At 34.8% G+C, this 20,424-nt stretch overlaps 1 protein-coding gene across 6 annotated transcripts in view; it reads left to right on the forward strand.

The window, feature by feature from the left end:
• The window catches only part of MALRD1 (MAM and LDL receptor class A domain containing 1), a 248,132-nt gene that overhangs the window by 152,030 nt on the left and 75,678 nt on the right, over positions 1-20,424 (forward strand). For 5 of the 6 annotated variants that reach the window (XM_051802231.1, XM_051802232.1, XM_051802233.1 and 2 more), the window contains 4 exons: positions 2,280-2,460; positions 11,626-11,754; positions 15,184-15,345; positions 18,005-18,162. In XM_051802231.1, the coding sequence (XP_051658191.1) occupies positions 2,280-2,460; positions 11,626-11,754; positions 15,184-15,345; positions 18,005-18,162 (630 nt within the window). The remainder of the gene's footprint in view (positions 1-2,279; positions 2,461-11,625; positions 11,755-15,183; positions 15,346-18,004; positions 18,163-20,424) is intronic. The other variant, XM_051802234.1, reaches the window with a different exon arrangement.

A 20,424-nucleotide genomic window follows, 5' to 3' on the forward strand; every position in this document is an offset into this window, starting at 1 on the left:
TTTGGTTTTGTATTCTGTGTTGGAGATCTTAAGACCAAATGTAACTCGCCATAACCACCCATTTTATTCATGTCATGAACAAGTGGAAGATTTTTGCAGACTAAACAAATTACCTCAATAATAAGTAATACTCTTTTGGAGGTTATTAAAAATATCAGAAACAATGGTATATATATTGCTGAGTTATTGGAATAATTAGGTTAAATTGTTGAATACATATTTGATGGACAGGAATAATAGGAGTAACATTAAAATAGATTTGCCACATTGTTTTACCACTGTTAAAATCAGCTTCAATTACTGTATCTACTCCTTTTGAGTACAGTGTTAATATAGAGTCTTCTAAGCTGTGCTTCTATGTTGAAATGTTCATGGAAGTTTTGGAAGAGGTCTTATGCTCATTCTGATTCCACTCCCCCTTAATTGCATTGATTACAGGCTCGAAAGGGGCTTCTTCAATGGAACAGACTCCCTGGGGAAGTGGTCAAAGCAGAAAGCCTGTCTGCGTTCAAGGAGTATCTGGATGATTCTCTTAGTCGTGGTGTAGTTTTAGGTAGTTCTGCAAGAAGCAAGGATTTGGATTTGATGATTGTCATGGGTCCCTTTCAACTTGACATAATCTATGATACTATGATTCTATTAAAAGAATGGACCTCTGATGTTATGGCACATAGAATCAGGAGTCTCACTGGGAGAAATACACTGAGAAAATCAGAAAATAAAGCAGTTGTCATCAGCTCTGGAATTAGTGGTGCAAAGCACCAGTGAGATCCTGTTATATTATTTTCACTTTAATGGACTGTGTCATTGGCCTTAAACCATGGAGACATAACTGAAGAAGCAATGCCCTTAGTACTTGTAGTGCTCAGACATCATGACTTATTAAAGGGGTGCTATTACCACTGGTCCAACGTCATTAGTTATGTGCAGAAATAGTTATTCAGATGGATATCTATGACTTTACATAGTTAAGTACGCGTTCCATATGCAGTTATAGAAACTCTTCTATGTGGTTTTTCTTTACTTAGCATTTTAAAGTTGTCATTGTTTTCAAAAATTGTTTTACAGTTAATTATGATATTCCAGAACACCCTTGCCAAGCCACACTTCAAGCATGTCTATGCTTTGGTAGGTCTGAGAACCTCCTTCTAAAAGATACCAACAATTCTATGAGTTCCCTGATTCAGAAACCACTAATGTAATATTTTTATGCATGCTTGTCTGAACTTTCTTATTCAGAATACAATATCTAAACGACCAAGATTCATTTTCTCATCATAAATATGCATAAGACAATCTTATTAACATAAATCTGATCTAACAGGTTCACCATGGATAACGAAAGGTAATTAATTTTCCTCTTTGCTTATTTTACTGCTGTCGCTTTTTTCCCTAGATTTTGCTTGTTCATGTACTACTGTTTTAGAACCTTTGCTATGCATTGTATTTAGCTGTTTGATTCATCACACAGTGCTTTCTCAACCCTAGCTGGAGTGTACTGGTTTTTGATAAGAAAAGAGTAGAAAAAAATTTTCTTATTTACAGTTTGGATGATTATTCACACAGTCATAAAGAAAAACGAATTTAGACACATACAGAACTTTTCCAAATATTTACTTTTGATGTTGTGATATATATGTGTAATCCCTTCACAGCAAGTGTAATTCGTTCATCTGCATTCTAATATTACTATTAAAAAATGAAGCATGTTGTTTACTGCTGACTTGCCATTTAGGTAATGTGATGGGACATTTCAAGAAGAGCTTTAAAATATATTAGCATACTTGAAAGGCAGAATGCTCTTATTTACTTTCAAATAAACTATACTAAATTTATCATTATCATATATTTGTTTTTCCTCCCTTATATCACCATTGTCACAACTTTTTAAAGATTCTACCTTAGATACCCTAATTTTAAAATGGTAGAGTAGCCTTGCATACAGTAATATATTCTAAAAACAAAGAACAGTACTATATAAAGTTAAGTACAACTCTACCAAAATGGATTGTTTTGCAGTTCAATCATACAAATAGTAATTTCTCTACCAAGACTCTGTCTACTATTGATGGTTATGTTATTTGTTCAGTAATCATCTAATTTCACTACATTTCCTATTATCTTAGCAAAGCATTTGTTTACCAATTGTTGACAAAACTGAATGGATGTCTTCCAGTCTTCTCTCTGTTTGGTTTTGTTTGGTTGTTTTCCAAGAAAACTTGTATTTGATAGTCCATACTTACATGTATCTTACTATATATAATTTATTCAAATTTCAGACTGATGAGGGGATTGTGAAAATATGGAGTGAATCAGGAAATCATGCTTATGAGTGGAACAAAGCTGAGTTACACTTGGGGAAGCTGAGGAATTTTGAAGTTATCTTTGAAGGCATTCGTACCAGAGACTTAGGAGGAGGAGCAGCAATAGATGACATAGAGTTCAACAATTGCACCACAGGTAAGTTCAAGAGGGAAATTTCTAGAGGGATGTTACACGAGATGTAGGAAGTTCTTGTTTGTTTTTAAATTAATTTGTTTTCATTTATAATTTAAATACCTTCTTCTACTCATACAGAAAATCTTGTATTAATACAGTGTTCACTAAATTATGGCAGATAAATCCAAGAAATTATTAAGTTTTTGTTTCCTTGATTTATTTGGTTTTGAGTAAGAAGTTTCCTTCTTTAATTCATTGGTAAATTATTGAGTCTCTGATGTTCTATACAACCATTTAATATAAATTATGTTAGCTTATATCATGTGTAACCTGTGGTCTTTATGTTTTAGCATAAAGGCTCTTGCCATAAAAATGAGTGGAGACTACAAATAACCCACTGTCAATAGTCTTTTTCCCAGTTCAGTTGAAGTGTTAAAGGCCAACAAAATAAAGAAAACCTTTGACTCACTCACAGAATACTCACTCTATTTAATTCATGTTTTTGTGGATATAGGCTAAAATAAGAACAGTGTTGACCTTTATTAAAACAACAACAACAAATAAAAAAAAACAACAACCAAACTCCCTCCCAAAACAAAAACCAAACAAAACCCCCACAAACAACAACAACAACAAAACCAAAAACAAACAAACAAACAAAAGAAGATAAATACTAAGAGGATCATGGCCTCTGTCAAGAAAGAAAGTGGTCTTTCTGCCTGGTAGGAAGCTGACACAATATAAGTGGATTTTTTGAGTGAGGTGATCATTACTGATGCCACAGATCAACACTGTATGAGTTTTGGGTAAGTTGTTTGGGCAAGCTTTAATCTCCTGCCATAGACTGGATGCCCATTATCAACTGAGTACGAAAAGTGAACTTCTGGAGAGCATCTTTCAACCTAGATTCATCTGAAAAAATGGAGATTTCACATTCAGAAATAGTTCTGTTGTATAAATCAAAGAATGGAAACTGGATACAACTTGAGACTTTCTTCAGAACTGAACTTTGATAAAACTGTAAGGCAGATGTACTCTTAAAAGCTCTTCCAAGCACATGAGCATTAGCCATCCTCTTGTGCTTTTTATAACATCACATGCTGTGCTTGTGATTGTTCTCTGAAGGACAAGGGTAGAGAAGGATGCCCTGCTAGGAGATGGTAGGTCAATATCCCTCTATCATCTGGAATAACAAAGCGGATGCTGATCTCTCTTGCAATTTGTTGCCAACTGTGTTCACATGTATTAATTCATACCAGTGGGGTCTATTTAAACTACATTTCTGGGATTCTATCCCATTTTGGGGCTACAACAATTTAGACACTTCATTTCACAGTCAGATTCATAAGACATTCAGCAAATAAAAAAACCTTAGGATTTCTTTTTTTAAGGAAGAAGTAATAGCTCTGTTAAGTTCATAAAGATGCTGTCAACATATCTTCATGTAATGTAAAAATATTTCTTCTTACTCTTAATTCCATACATTATATAATAACCTGAAAAAGGACCTTATATAAACACGACTGGAAATATTCCACAGAGTTGTCATTTCAAGAAAGGAAATTGTTTCAACAGGGTTTTGGAAAGTTGTCATATGAAGGATCATAAATCTCTTAAAATGCTAAGATTGCTGAAATTTACATTGCTTTTAGTCTATGACCCTACAAATCTGAATGTTAACAGTGTTTTATAACCAGTGTTGCATTAAAATACCTTTGCAGTGGAACAGTTCAGAAAGTAACCTGGTTTATCACTTTATAGCAACTATTTGTTTTACAACACTGCTTCAACAAGAAGCTCTTTTGGGAAAGCAGTTGCACCATATGCTCCCACTACTTTCACTTACTTACAGCTTCAGCATAGTAATATTCCTGTGTATAGGAAAATTATTGTTTATGAAGATGTATGATTCAGAGAAGGCTCTTTTCATAAAAGTTTGAAATGTGCAGTTGAAGCTCAATATGAAAGACAAATTTTTTTGAGATTGATTTGAGAAAGTTGGAGACCCAAGATGCTAATCCTTTACAGAGCTGTCACTTGCATGATCATTGTTTTTGCACTCTAATAAGGCACAGTCTTTACACAATCGGGAATCATTCACTTACAGCCTCTCTGGTACTGTATGCTAGGTACAGCAGGGTTATCAGTAAAGTTTAGGTGTATGTATCCTGTGGGAATGTGTTTATGCTTATGCTTTTGCTTATCAGCAGGATCAGAGGCCTGTCATGCGTTTGCTTTTTAACTGTATTTATGTGCATCCGTGCAAATGCATGCCTGTCAAAAAACAAAACAAACAAACAAAACCTGAAAAACCAACCCACACCCCACCACAATTTCATTGCCTTTAGTGCCTTTTGCATCGACTCTGTATATGATTTTTTGCCTTCTACTCCACAAGTTGAGATCTGCTTACTGAATTTTCTTCAGACTTTGGATGTGCTGACCTTCCTGTTGGCATGACGACATGAAGAAGCCTGGTCTGACCCTTCTCATTCTTGTTGTTATTGATTGTTTACTTTTGTAGAACAAACAAGCAAAATACATTTTGCCAGTTTCTCAAAAATAACATTTCCCATCTGAGCCAAGCCTGGGGCATTCAGGATGGAAAAAGCATGTCATGTACAGATTGCATTTTTTTTACGGCACAGGGTGAACAGTTTTATTGTGGCTATTATAAAAAAACTAAAAGACAGCAAACACAGTCTTACTGTTGCAAACTCAAGAAGAGGAGTAGCATACAAACCAGAAGGGGTTTCTTATCAACAAAATGACTTGATTTACAGCACTTACCCATAAACAGCGTTTTTAGGTGTAGAATTGCTGAGCTAGACACATGGCCAGAGTCCTCTAGGGTAACTGAGTCCACATTTGTATTTTTCACTGGAACTTATAATGCTAAAGTAAAATCTTATACAATATTAGGGGTATTCTGGACATGTTAATTACATAAACAGTGGAAGACACCATGAAATGAAAAACCTAGAAGATAATTGGAAATAATTAAAACTCTAATGACAGGTTTTAAATAAACAGAATGGAATTGAAATGAGAAAGCCTTATATTGCATGGGAAAAAAAATGAACACTTAGATGCTTCCCAGCAGATAGATTATAGTGTTGGAAATGAATGTTAGAGCAATTATAGAGCTTTCAAATATTTTGTGATAGCCTCCTCCTTACAGACTGCCCTTTTGGAAGCTGTTGAATTCCTGGAACACGGTTTACAGTCAAAACAATAAAACAATTGCCTCTTTGCAAAAAGTATGTACTCAAGACAGTAAAAAGGGAAGAGAAAGGCAACTTGAGTGATATTCTTAAATTGGGAATATCACATCTATTTTCTGAGATATGGTAATATTCAGTGGTTATAGCAGCATTTAATAAATCTAAATACTTATTTTATTGTACATGTATTTTCCTTCAGCTTGCTTTCATACAGTGTGTTACAGAAATAAGCTCTATACAACATAAAAGCATCTGCATGGAGGTGGATTAATTCTGCAGAATTCTCTGCTCTTCACTTACATAGTTGTGATTTACATAGCTTATGTGATGCGAGGATTGTCAACCGAACACAAAAAATATTTTCACTATTTGCTTTTAAAAATTAATTAATCAACAGGTCCTATGTCAGTAGAACTCTACAGATAACTTTATTTATTATGATCTGATCTTCTGGGGTCCTGTACTTCAAGGTTCGTTTCCCTCAGGTCTCACTAATTTCTATGGAAGCAAAGGACAAGAAAAAAACATGGGTTTATTGGAAATATGAGCTCTTGGAAATATTGTCAGCGATAGAAAAAACAAAGATATAAAGGGGTCTTATGAATTGCTTGTGAGAGAGTAAGCTATGTACTGATAATAAAAATAAATTAAATTCCAAATCCGATACAATTTATTTTACAGTTTCAATAAAAAATCTGAAAAATACTGGAGTCACATCACACCCAGAGAAATTTATTCTTAATATTAAATTAATTGAGGTATTGATATTTTTTCACCTTCTTGTACAATAATTTTTTACACATCTTCAGTGACAGACTGTGTGGCTCAAATGGAGTTTAATATGGTCATTGCTTATGCTTTTTAATAATTGATTTTGGCCATGCATAAGGTTATTTGCAGGCTAGAAAAAAATGCCTGCACTTTTGCCTTAATAAAAAGGTAAAATACCTATGAATGTCATACCAAATAATGCCTAATGATAAATTTATTTTTAAGACTTATGATACTTTGTGATAACATCTTCTAAAAAATCTGTCAGAAATAAGCTGTGGTCTGGTATCCTTAAGGAGCACTTCAAGCATTATTGATTTGCTTTTTCAGCTAATGGCCCACTGTTGTATAATAGCGAATCAAAAACACAACTTGTTAGTCATGCTGTTGCCAGTAGTCTGAATTTTGTACATTTGTAATTTTGAAGAAAAGGAATCTTATATTTCAGATACACAACAGTGAGTACAAACATGGACATGAACATTACTCAGCCATATCACACGCACTGATTTTCCAGGGCACCACCTGGAAAACTAACAGTGAAAGATAAACAAAAATAAGACAATCATAACTCTAAATTAAAATTCAACTGAAATTTCTAGAACTTTTGGTTATTTAGTTAATTGATATAACTTTTTCATAGTCTGGGAACTTGGTGCCATACAAGTCCAGGAATAAGAAAAAGTGATCTTTGTGGTTGACTGTGGGTCGACAGACTCTACAAGCTTTTCTTCTAAGGTTTAGGGTAAATAAGATAGTGTCATTACAATTATGTCTAGTTTTTAAAAGAAAGGAAAGCAAAAATACCATGATCTATTAATAGGAATTTGATTTACCAAATTGAGCTGAACAGAAATTTTGTTTAAAATATAGAAAACCTTGCTTTGCTTGATAGTAAACTTTTTCTTTCCCTTTCTCCTCATATATTTGTATTCCTTCTCACCTACTGTTTATGGCAAAGACCATAGGTGAAGGTACTGAAATCCTTTGAACGACTTTACTTCCATGCCCTCATAAACAAGAAGCTTTGAAAGTCTCAGCAGAGAAATCCTTTCTCATTAGAATTCCATCCTAGCTTTGCAGATCAGAGATACAATAACTAAAATATCCTACTGTTTGTGTGTGTAGGCCAGCTTTTTTATTCTTAAAGCAAGCCAGTGTTTTCTTTGAATCCTCAGCTATGTATCATGCAAAGCTTTACATTTAGTGGAGAGTTTAGTTCCTTCTCCTCAGACACTTGAGAAAAGTTCAAACTCTTATAACAGAAATATTCAGTACAAACCTAGACCTGAAGTGAAAGGGAATTCAGACAGAGAAAGATATAGATTTGTGTTCAGACAGAATGTACATCCAGTTACTTGGGTTTTTTGATATTTTCTTTATTTTAGCCCTTCAAAATATTTAAATGATTCATGATGTCTTCCACTAGTTTTTGTCAGTGTCAGGGTATTTTGACATGAGGCACTGGAATCACATCACTTGGTTAAACTTCTCAGTAAATGTGCTGAAATCAATGCTAAAATCCTTAATTGTTAGTCTAATATTTGGATTTTGCCTTTAGAAGGAAATTATTCTTCAATTTCATTGTGAACTGTCATTTTAAAAATTGCTGATACATGTTGAATCTCCATTACAGAGAAAGAAAGCTCATTTTAAGAAGTCTAGAACTTTTGGTAGCTTTAACTTAACTTTAGTGTAACATAGATCAACATGAATGTACTTTATCGTTTGAGGGAAAATTTTACTGAACTCAGACCTCATTACACTCAACAGAGGACACAGATATGAACAATTCGGTTCTAGACAAGAAATAATCTCCCTTTTGGCAATGTGAAAATCAGTCACAGCTGCCTTCCAGAGGACATCCTGAATGCCCTTGTATGAGGGACTCAGTGGGGAAGGCAGAGTTCTCAGGAGAGATTTGAAAGAAATACAGGCTCCCTCGACTCAACTTGCCAGGGCTGCCACAGTTACACTGGGGGAAGAAGACATGAGCTCCTGCACAAGTCACGTTATGCACAAGTGCTTAAACAGCATTGGATATTAAGACTTTCAAAAAATGCATGAAAAATATAAACTCATTTTTACTGAAGAGGCCAATATTATATAGTCTGGATTCAGGGAATTAATTGCATTTGATAATCCCCTTTGAAAAGATTAAAAAAGGGAAAAAAAAGAGAAATATGGTAGCAGCTTGAAAATCATAGAATTCTCTAGTTCTTATTGCACTGTACAGAAGTCATTTACACACCTGTAACACTCTAGGGTTACTATTTCTGTTTGAGATTATGAAAAATTGTATGAGCTTAATCAAAAGATTTCTTCACCACCATTTGCCACATATTTTGAATAAGAGAAAGAAACAAGTTATAACTTTTACCTCATTTTTCATGAAGAAACAGCAGTGGTTTTTTAAGCTTCTGTTTATCTCATGGGAAACTTTTGAAGAAGAGTTACTGACTCTGAAGATACTTTGTTTGCTAGCATGTGGTTGGAATTTCCAGTATAAAATTAAAGTCTCTTAATTTTGATATTTACTTCACATATTGTTTACTCTTCCTATCTGATGGTAGATTTCTTAACTCCACATATTTCAAATGGACCACAAGAGAAGACTTTTGTCTGTACTGGCAATAGAGTTACAATTTATTTGCGGTATGCATGATGTGCATCTATATCTTACTTGCTTTCTATGTACATACAAACACATAGAGGTATTCTTACTAGGAGAGATCTTATCTTTGGTGGTATTCTGAGAATTACATTGTCAAGAACAAAATATGCAGAAAGGAAAGTGGGTGTATGTAAATGCAAGTTCTATGGCAACCATCATTAACATGCTTATTTTGTAGGGTTTAGTGATCCAGAAGCCAAACCAGTCCTACTGGTCTTTTAAAAACTACTTAGAAGATTTTATGGCTCTTTGCTGCATCAATACAAAATTGTACTTAATTGAAAAGTGATATCCTGTGCACGCTTTTTCAAGTACTGGCATTTCATTTGGCATAGGAATTTGCAAAGCATCATGCAGTCATTAGTTACTACTTCATCTAAAATATGTCTTGTGGTAGTTTCCAGTGGTGTCCTGGCTTTTGGGAAATGCTGCAGTTCCAAAGGGAAATCAAAGAAATGAGTGCGATAACCCATTATCATTTTTCTATGCCATAATAATTGTTTTAATTTTTTTTAATTTATAATAATCTAATACCCAAGTATTCACTGTAGCAGAAAAAAGTTATTTACAAGGATATGTGCTGTGACCAATTATCTAGGAGAAAATAAATGGTTTAATTGCTCCACTGATTCTTGTTGATCTACTTATTTCTATGTTGATCTAAATCTCAGTTATTATAAGGCATTAAATTCTTCTCTGTGTTTATGTTTTATATTCTGTATTTTATTTTGGTTTACAGTGAGGTTTTTTGTTGCCTATATTGTTTTTTCTGGGAAAAGAACAAATTGAGGTCTTTTGACCTGCTGCATATCCACACTCCCTGTAATTCCTCTTATTTCTATTTTGTGACAAATCCATGTTTGTGCATATTTCACTGTTTCATACATCTGATATTTTCATACATGGCATCAGCTCATTCTTTTGCTTGCTGTAGCTCACTCATCCATTGTAATGTTGTAGTTGCTCAAAGATAGGTGCAGAGTAACACAACAAGCAAAGTACAACCGATAATTTTTTTTCCTCATTGTAATCTTTGTCTTAATTTGTTTAGAGTGTATTTAACAGTAGATAATTTTTTTCCTTATAGGATTCTTGAGCTGTTGCAAGAAGAGGCAAGAAAGAAAATTTACCATATTTTCTCATGCCTTTTTTCTGCTTAGAACAGTTTTTCTGTATGTTTGGATTTCATGGAATGTTGTGATCAAGAGTATTGGGAAAAAAATGTAATATTATATGCTATATATAATCAGCCATCATCCAATGCATGCTATCTTGTTTTGATTTAGATTTTAGCTGGTGTAGAAGTTTTGGTCAGAATGAGCGTACTCTGAAAAGTTGATTTTTTATGCCAGAATTCTGAATAGAAGTTTAGAATATTTGGTCTGACTGTGCTATGTTAATGCCAATATGTTAATTTGAAGAGGGATTTTATTTCTCTCTGCCAAAGGCTGCGGTAGAAAGTCCATTATTGCCATAAGCATGACCTGATATCCTTAAAAATTACATAGAAACAAGGTCTTACTGCAACAGGATAAAATTCACAGATATGTGAATCTGTGTTTGGGCTTTATGGCATTCACACCTGCTGAGATAAATGTTTTCATTACGTCTGTGTATGGATCAAGTTTTATCTTAGGATAACCAAAGAGATGAAAATATTCATAAATGTTGGTACATGATATGTTTAAAGTACTATAAAGTAGCTTATTAAAAAAAAAACCAACTGTAATTAGGCGCTAAATATAAATCATAGTGTAACGACATAATGTTACTCTATCAAGGTAGAGGTGTGGAATATGATCAGTCACAAAACCATGGATTTTCAGATGTTGTTCCCCTTTCATTTGCAGTGAAATAAGATTTGAAAATTATTGTATGCTAGTGACTCTGCCATTACCTAGTTTCTGTCATTATTGAAGCCACTGAGTGACTTAAGGAAGTAATTTAATTTTCCAGCGCATCATTTCCAGTGCATAGGAAAGAAGGGAGATAAGGAAGTCAGACTCTTGTCACAAGTGTCTACTGACAGAAGGCAATGGGTGGAATTTCACACTCAGAGCAGAAGTATCTCTAAACTCTTCCAAAAAAGTTGTGTCTTATAATGGCTTTAAAAGTTTATGCATTAAGCAAATGTGTATAACAGTGATTTTCTCAGTTTAAAATGTTCTTATTTTCCAAACAATGTACTATAATTATGAGCAGAATAAAACCTTTAGCCTGTCTACTTTTCAACAGCTCACGGAACACTTTTTATGGAATGCCCACAATACACTAGGGATACAGTTATGTTGATGCCAAACTGAATTTTCATCAAGACAAAACATTCTACCCTTGAAGCTTTGGGCAAGGCCAATACAGTAGTCTAGACATGTATAATGCAACATTAAAAGAGTGAGACCAAATAACATCTGTTGGAAGCAGATACATCCCTAAAGTCATGACATTTAATGGCTAAACATATAAAAAAAATCCTTTGATTTAATCACAATATTGATTTAAATGTCCTGTTGGTTTCAGTTGGAGAGAATCCCAGGGAATGCCCTGCCTTCACTGATTTTGTGTGTGGGAATGAGAATTGCATAGAGTCTCAGTTCGTCTGTGACTATAAACCAGACTGTGAAGACTCATCTGATGAAGCTGACTGCAGTAAGTATCTCTTTGTGTGTTAATGTAATCTCCAGTTACAATTATAGCTCTAAATGCTGTAGCATAGCTTAGGTGAGTTTACACAGATGATTCGCTCAGAAGGTGATTACAAGCAGGTTGCCATTTCTTCATTACAGAACAGTTGGGAAAAGTCCAGTCTGTTTATGTTTTTTGAAGTCCTAGTGAATACTGAGACAAGATTTGTCTGTAGGCATTCTTCGCTAAGGCTGATTGAGATGGCAGGACACAACTCAATTTTAAAATCTGGATCAAGTTCACAGGTTTTCCAATTCAGGCTTGAAACTCAGAAAAAGTAAAACATTATGCCTTTGTTCCTGCTCCATGTCTTTGTTTAGTTACAGTTACTGTCTGGACCAGGCATTTGGAGCAGGAAGAGTTAGTAGCCTGTACATACAGTTCAGTAATCAATCTAATTGTTAATCTTTGAGCTGAAGGGCCAAATTCTGCTATAATGCAGATATAATCAAAAGTAACCTTGATAGATAAAGTAAATACATTAAACAAATTAATTCAATGTTCATCTTGTGTGGAAGTAAAAGGACTTCATTGAAATCAAGAAATACTTGGTGATCCCTTGAAAATCAAAGGCCTTTTCACTTGCATACGGTTGCTATATGCTTTGACTGGACAGGATCACAAAAACAATGTCCCTTTGTTGGGCAATGGAAATAATATTGTTTTAGCCAGGCAGCAGACTTGCAGACTTACAGACTTACACTTACTGGGATACATACTAGATGTCCCTATAGGAGATTTAACTTTGAGTTTCTCCCTTTCATAAAAGTAAATAACAGTTCTGAAGTACGTATGCTGAAGCTGGTGTCACTATTTCTGGTTTCTACCTCTTCAAGTGCTCTGTGTTGTGGAGAATTTTGTGAATCACAATCATGGAAATGGATCTACATTGAATCATAACTTTAAAATACTAGCCGTTTAAAAGTAGATTCCAAGAAAAGATATATTTTAAACATCTAATCTGATTTGTTGTATACAATATTAATTTTTTCAGGAGTTAGGCAAAGTAAATGCAGCAAAATATTCTGTAAAGTCACCCTTATAAAATTTTCAGGCCTAACAGACACACAGTAAATCTGAATTGTATCTGAACTGCTTGGTAAAGGTATTCAAAACACTGTGGAGGCACTATATTGTTAAAGGATATAGTAACTTCATTGGGGGAGAGCGTTGTTCTTTTTTTTCTGAAAGGACTGTGATAGCATCAATTCTATCTTCTTGGTCAGATAATAGACAGAAATATTTCAGGCCATAAATGACCTTAAATCACAGTAAAGCAACTCAGTCCTTGCTATACTAAAGAAAAGTTTTTCCAAGGGAAGAAGATACTCACTTTAAATAAGTAGAGTGAAATATTATTTTATTGTAGATGGAAATGTTGCAGCTGCATCAAAATATTTTCATCAGTCTTTAGCCTTGCTGTTTGTGCAGAAGTGTCAAAATATCAGTAACATAGAGATACTGTAATCTGGCATTCAGAATATTCAGATAAGCCTCAGGTATACTATTTCCCTATCTGTTATATCTTAGTTTCAACAAATGATGCCTTACATTTAGATAAATATACCTTTCCCCTGAGCATATATCTTATAGATGGGAATAAACAATGTTGATGGGCATATAATGCCTTCTAGATATGGAAACCTCATTTTTTAATGAAAAGGCAACAGGAGCTACTTAATCAAAAAAGAGAGCAGAACAGGCACAGAGAAAGCCCTTCACAGTCTAACCTATACCATCACAAATGGTTATGGCCACATTTGTCTTGGGTTTTCTCCTTTGCACTGAGCTCAAGGTCTGAGCTTATTTCACATTCTACAATAGTTTCATACCAGTGTAACTCCAAAGAAGTAAATGGACCATAATCTACTCAGCAGCAATTCCTCTGTGCAGGATTTACAACAGAACCTGAATGAAATGAACTGCATCCATGTAGGCTGGTGAACTTTTTTGTTTTAAATAAAGGCATGGAAGTAGTTTACTCTGTGCTTCATTCAGTCCAGCCAGGCAATTTTGCAAAATTTTCATTCTCTTTCAGTTACCTGGTGAAAGTACAGAGCTGAAAAAAAGCACACATGAAAGGAGTTTCAATTTTCATGAATTGCAGCCAATTATACACACAGATTTGATAAATAAGAAGCCTCAGTGTTGATGACCCAACTGGAGGTGTACTCGAATCATTGAAATAAAAGCAATTGTTTCAATAAATGGAACAATCTTCTTCTGTTGAATTCTATATAGGCTATGCTCAGTCATAAAATATAAAGCACCCAGGAGGTACAGATATGTCACATGACTATCAAACCAGAAAATACTATTTATAAATATTTACTAATAATTACCTTCTGAAAGCACTGTTAATATGTTAGGGTAAAAATCCTGAAGTTGGGTATTCTATTATGACTAGTATAAATTCTAAATGAATTTGGACTTTGATCTTGTTAGAGACGTACAAGAAAACTGTATTTGTTTTTTTGATTAATGAGTTCCCTTCTTCACCCTACCTGCATGTGATGGTCTTCGTTGTTGGGGTTAGGCTTTATTAGGCTTCCACGATGCTTGTAATGCAGTGCCAGTGCAGATGGTCAGTACATTTGAATAGTACTAACAAAAGCACAGAAGAGTTGAAGTGGGAAGGCACCTCTGGAGATCATCTAGTTCAACTCCCTGCTTGAAACAGAGTTCACTGCAATAGGTTGCACAGGGCTTTGCCAGTCAGGGTTTGGATATCTCCAAAAATGGAGACTCAATAACTTCTCTGGGCAACTTGTGTGTTTGATCAGCCTTACGGTTAAAAAAGTTTTTTTCTTAACCTTGAAAAGTGCTTCCTGTATTTTTACCCATTGCCTCTTGTCCTGACACTGGGCACCACTGAGAAGTGTTTGGCTTTGTCTTCTTTAAACCATCACAGTGAATGTCTATATACACTGACAAAATCCCACTGAGCATTCTCATCTCCTGAATTTAGTTGGTGTCCTAATCACCAAAACATCTCTTTCATCATAAAACTGCCTTCAGGCATAACATTCACGAGGACGAGCCACATATCTTTATGAAAAATACCACTGCAGAAGTGCAGTCCAGTTTTCCTAGCTAATTGACTGGAAATCATTCTGTCCATTCACCTTGGATAAGAATTAAATTTGGTGAAGTCCTCAGTTTGTCATCAAGAGTTACATGGGCATTTATCTGTAATAAAGTTTATATGTGTTTGTGAAGAATTAGTCTTTTCTTTCCTCATTAACTACCACATAATATTTATGTCCATACATGGAATGCAGGGAAACATAGCGTTAGCTCTACAGAATCCTTTTCATTACCACGTACAGTATGTTCATTACAGCACCTTTACATAGAGCTGGGGTGATAATTTACTTCTGGTTGTATTTTCAGGTTACTACACAAATATTCCTGGAAGCTGTAACTTTGAAACACAAGACCAGGAATGGACAAGTGTATGTGGATTAACACAAGACCCTAATGATGATTTCGACTGGAATATTAGCAACAGTGCTGTCATGGGACAAATGGGTCCTCATACTGACCACACACCAGGTATTGCCATGTGTACTACATCATTTTTGGGAAAATTAAATATTCACCAAATTAAAGAAACACAACCAACTACCTGCCGAGGTAACAGCAAATCTCAGTGTGATCAGCTGATGCGTCAGAATGGTTCAAAGCTGCAACAGGAAAGGTTCAGATTGGACATAAGGAAGCATTTCCTTACACATATGGAGGTCAAACACTGGAACAGACTCCCTAGAGGTGGTCAGTGCTCCAAGCCTGACAGTGTTTAAGAGGCATTTGGACAATGCCCTTAACAACATGTTTTAATTTGGTCAGCCCTGAATTGATCAGGCAGTTGGACTAGATGATCATTATAGGTCTCTTCCAACTGAAATAATTTCATTCTATTCCAATAAAAAATTTTATCTATACAATGCCAGCTTCTGATATTAAAACATGAATTTTTTGAAAGTATAACTAGCTACAGTAATACTCTTCTCCTTGTCAATATTTTAAACAATCTACTTTTCCTGGAGTGTGGTACCATCCTAATGAATTCTCAAAAAATATGCAATTATATGTAGGTCCTCAGAGAATGGCTGAGGAGCAAAGTGTGTGGATGTGCATGAAATGCTTAAGGTTTCTACTTTGCTTTAATTTACCTCCCTGGCATTGGCTTGCCAGAAATCTTAATACTGAAGTGCTACTGAAGATGTTGCTGATAGACTGCTACCAGAATGCCTATTGATTATCAGAAGAATTAAATGTATTTATAGGCAATTACAGTAATCTGTGTTATGTAGACAGTTGAGCAATAATTATATATTGTATTACATAAATGTTAAATAATATATTCTCTACATTATACAGTATATCTGGATGGGATATTAATTTCCATCACAAATATATCAATGTCTATTTGAGAAGTACTTAGTTATCTTTCCAGAAGCCTTGGTGGTTGAAAACCCTATCTTAATTTACATCTGATCAACAAAGTATCATTAGTATTCAATCTAGAAGTATCACGATCTCTACTGGTTTTGTTTTGGATTTGTGAGCAGCACAATCTCCAGGTCTTGACTCTTTTTTTTGTGTTTATGTTTTCAAAATCAACAGAAATGTCTTATCGTGGGTGGCTGTAACCATTTCTGTTCTACCCATTTATCCTCCCTTTTCCTTTAGAGGATTCTGCACCTGCTGCAGGAACTGCTCACCTGATCATGAGGGAACTGCTTATCTACCATAAATCACAACTTTTGCAGACATCCACACTAGTTTGTGTTGCTATTATGGTCTGTAAATGTGAAAGTTCATTCTTCTTGGAAAGGAACAGGACAGACATGTAGAGGTAGAAACGGCTGTCCCTTGCAAATAAGTAGTTTGACTTGCTTTCTTGCTGTTCCTTTGATGTAATGTGATGAGAAAACAACGACTAGCCCTTGGCTTTTCAAGATTTTGTGTGATTTTCTATTTCAGTTTCTGTCATTTAATTAGTGCTTTGTTTCTGTGAAATTACCCAGCAATTGTAAGAAAAACAAAGTTAATAAAAGTGAAGCAAAAGGAAAACAAAAATAGAGCAAACGTGTTTGTAAAATTACCCAGAGTTGTAATTTTACTTGTAAATTACTTGTAAATTTTACTTGTAAATTTACTTGTAAGTTACCGAGGCAAGAAATATTCACATTGGCTATAGAGAAATCTCTTGTCAGAATTGCCAACAGCTTAAATACTGATGGCCTGTAATGTCCAAAAATGTCTATCAGCCCATTACTGACCCAAATTCAATTCCTTCTTGTTCCAAATTAATTTTGTCTAGTTACTAAGCATATAAATTCAGTGTACAGAGCATGCATGCCATTATAGCAATATGAATAAGTCTGTGATATTATATCTATTGTGTATTAAGTGCATTGGCACAATGTTGTGTGGAGGAATCTCATATTGGTTTAAATGTTTCTTGTATTGCTTCATGTCTTCTGTCTGGTGACCAGTGAGAAGACCCAAAGGAATAGCGTGAAATTGTGTCAGGGGAGGTTTAGGTTGGATATTAGGAAAAGGTTCTTCACCCAGAGGGTGGCTGAGCACTGGAACAGGCTCCCCAGGGAAGTGGTCACAGCACCAAGCCTGACAGAGTTCAAGAAGCATTTCATCAATGCTCTCAGGTACATGGTGTGACTCTTGGGGTGTCTCGCTCAGGACCAGGAGCTGGACTTTGATGATCCTTGTCAGATTATTTTATGATTCTTCTAGCACAAAGACATCTAGAAAACTGAGGAACAGTTTTAAACCAAAGAGGAGATATTTAGATTATAAATTAGGAAGAAATTCTTTACTCAGAAGGTGATGAGGCACTTGGAAAAGTTGCCCAGAGAAGCTGTGGATGCCCCATCCCTGGAAGTGTTCAAGGACAGTCTGGACAGGGCTTTGAGCAACCTGCTCTAGTAGGTGGCATCCCTGCCCATGACATGAGGATTGGAACTAGATTATTTTTAAGGGTCCTTCCAACCCAAACTATTCTATTATCCTATGAAATATGCAAAGCATTAACATGGAAGATCTCTGTACAACCAAGGTGTGGTCTACGTGTGAGTGGTAAAAAAGGACTAAAAAAATGTTAGCATCTATGTGTGTAAAAATGCTTATAATCTGAAGCATAAAATAGTATTGAAAAGCTCCAAATATTTTTTATCTTTTTATTAAGGTAAAGGACAGAGGTTTTTGTATGTAAACTCATCTACCCAGAAGGAAGGAAACAGAGCAAGGATAACTACCACCAAATTCTTCCCAGCCAGTCTTGGAGTCTGTAGGGTTCGGTTCTGGTTCTGGATGTTTGCTTCTAGGCAAACAGGAGTCTTAAAGGTAAGAGAAAAAGTACTTCTGCTACATCATAATAATATTTACTTTAGTACTGTTTGCATTTTTGTGTCTAGAATTAGCAAAATCTTAGGAATTCATGTTAACAGTACCTCATCACATCTTCACTGCAGTAACACCTATAGACAAAATTTTTGTTGACAAGATCAAGTGACAATTCTACTTTAGTTTTAGTTCCACTTGAAGTCCTTTTGTTACATATGTAAGAATTAACACTGCACATTTGACTACCATACTTAAACCTGCCCAATATCAGCACAACTCTCTGCACAATTCACTCATTTACACAAAATAGAAGTGGTTTCCAATGTTTAGTGGTTTAAAATAAAAGTTTTAAAAATATTAATATAGTCATGTGTAAAGGGTGTTTAGTAAAACAACTGTAAATAAGGTATTTTACCATATTCACAATTATAGCTCAAACTTCCATGAAAACATCATCTTGCTGTTCCCCAAGGATCCTTGATGGGTACCTCTGGTTATTAAGTACTCTAGTTCAAGCAGTGATGTGAACCCCTGGTAAAAAATTCATTTCATGGGACTCACTGAATAAATATATTACACAGTTCCTTGTTAAGTGGACTGGGCAAGACTCCTGTCTGTGGTGGTTTGTTAGACTTTGAAAATACAGGTTATGTTTGTTTTTTAATTTGGACAGAATAGAAAAATGTTCATATGCTAACTTCTGAACTAAGATAGTCTATTTTAAAAGTGAACAAGAATATCTTTGTGGCCTTAAACATCAAATTAAGTCAGGAATTTTGTACCACTGTTTTCTTCACTGGAAAAGATAATCATAGCACAGTCCATGGGATTATAGTTCAATTAGGCTGAAAGGGTCCCAGGAGGTCTCCAGTCCAACCTTCTGCTCCAAGTAGGGTCAGCTACAAGATCATGCCCGATGGCTCAGAAATTTACCCAGTTTTGAAAATGGACATAAGTGGAGACTATTCAAATTCTATGGGCAACCTCTGTCACTAATCAACCACCCACCATGAGAAGACTCCTTATACCCAGCCAAAGAATAATATTAACTTTCATTTCACCCTTTGTCTTTTTTTTTAAGTATTTTTTTCTGGATGGGATTTGCATCTCCATTTTATCTCTAGTACCTAGTTTATGAATCCTCTGAGTATTGCTGTAAACAATTAATAATAACACAAAAAATAACTCATTGTATTGCATGAAGTTAGTATAAGCAGCAGTAAAAAGTAGACAAATTGTTTTTTTTAATTTGTTGATAGCTAAATACTACGAGATTATCTATTATTATCTACTTGTTTAAATTCAAGTATCTTGGACATTACAGTGTGCAAGATTGACAGCGAGACTTTTTGAAGGAGCTTCTGAATGTTTCCAAGCTTCCCAGAACACTTAGTGTTTCTGAATAAGTAGGTGTGTGTGGCCTATGTGTGAGTTAGTAGGTAGATGGTCACACAGAGTCTGCTTTTTATTTTTTTCTTTTTCATTTTGAACAGACTAGTTTAATTAACTCTCATTGCCTTCAATTTCATAAAGAGATCCATAAAGAATTGTCTTACTTCCACACACAAATAAAGTTCTCTGTTTATGGTTTTGCAACGTGCACTTTTTATGTAGAAACATGTAACAGTATTCACAACAGACTGAAGCACTCAGCAACGAATATCGTCCTGTCACAGGCTCAATTTACCCATATGGACATTTTGCTCTTTTCTATCAAACTAATAATCTATTTAAGCATCAGCTCTTGCTGATATTAAATCAAGAATATAAATTACCTGTAACCATTCAAGTGAAAAAGAAAAAAAGTCCAAAAAGAATAAACAAACAAAAAAAGCAGTAAAGCCCAGAACTTCTAAAGCAAGAGTTCTGTAAAGATTTTTTTTCAGTTTGCACTGGAGGTGAAAGAAGTCAAACTGTAATAGCAAGTCTGAATAATGTGTTGGAATATAATAACATCAGTACAAAAGCTGATGTTATAGCTCTTATCTAAAAAACAGCTCTCTGGTCAAGTCTGAACTAAAAAAAAAAAGGACTGCAGATTGGACGTGCTGAGGTGTGTGATTAAAATAACACAGAGGGACCTGTAAGAAAGAAAGATAAAAAGAAAGACTGTATTGGTATAGGAAGTAGATGTGGTAGAACTACACAAAATAAGGTAAAGTTATAGGAATAATCTTATTTTTACCCTAAAAAGCAACTAGTCACTGAAGAAAAAGGAACTAGAAGTGCTTCTTTTCTGTATTCATAGTGCACATTTCAACT

This window comes from Manacus candei, unplaced genomic scaffold (genome assembly GCF_025592945.1).
Source record: "Manacus candei isolate 608988 ecotype Guabito, Panama unplaced genomic scaffold, ASM2559294v1 h1tg000056l, whole genome shotgun sequence".
Taxonomy (NCBI): domain Eukaryota; kingdom Metazoa; phylum Chordata; class Aves; order Passeriformes; family Pipridae; genus Manacus; species Manacus candei.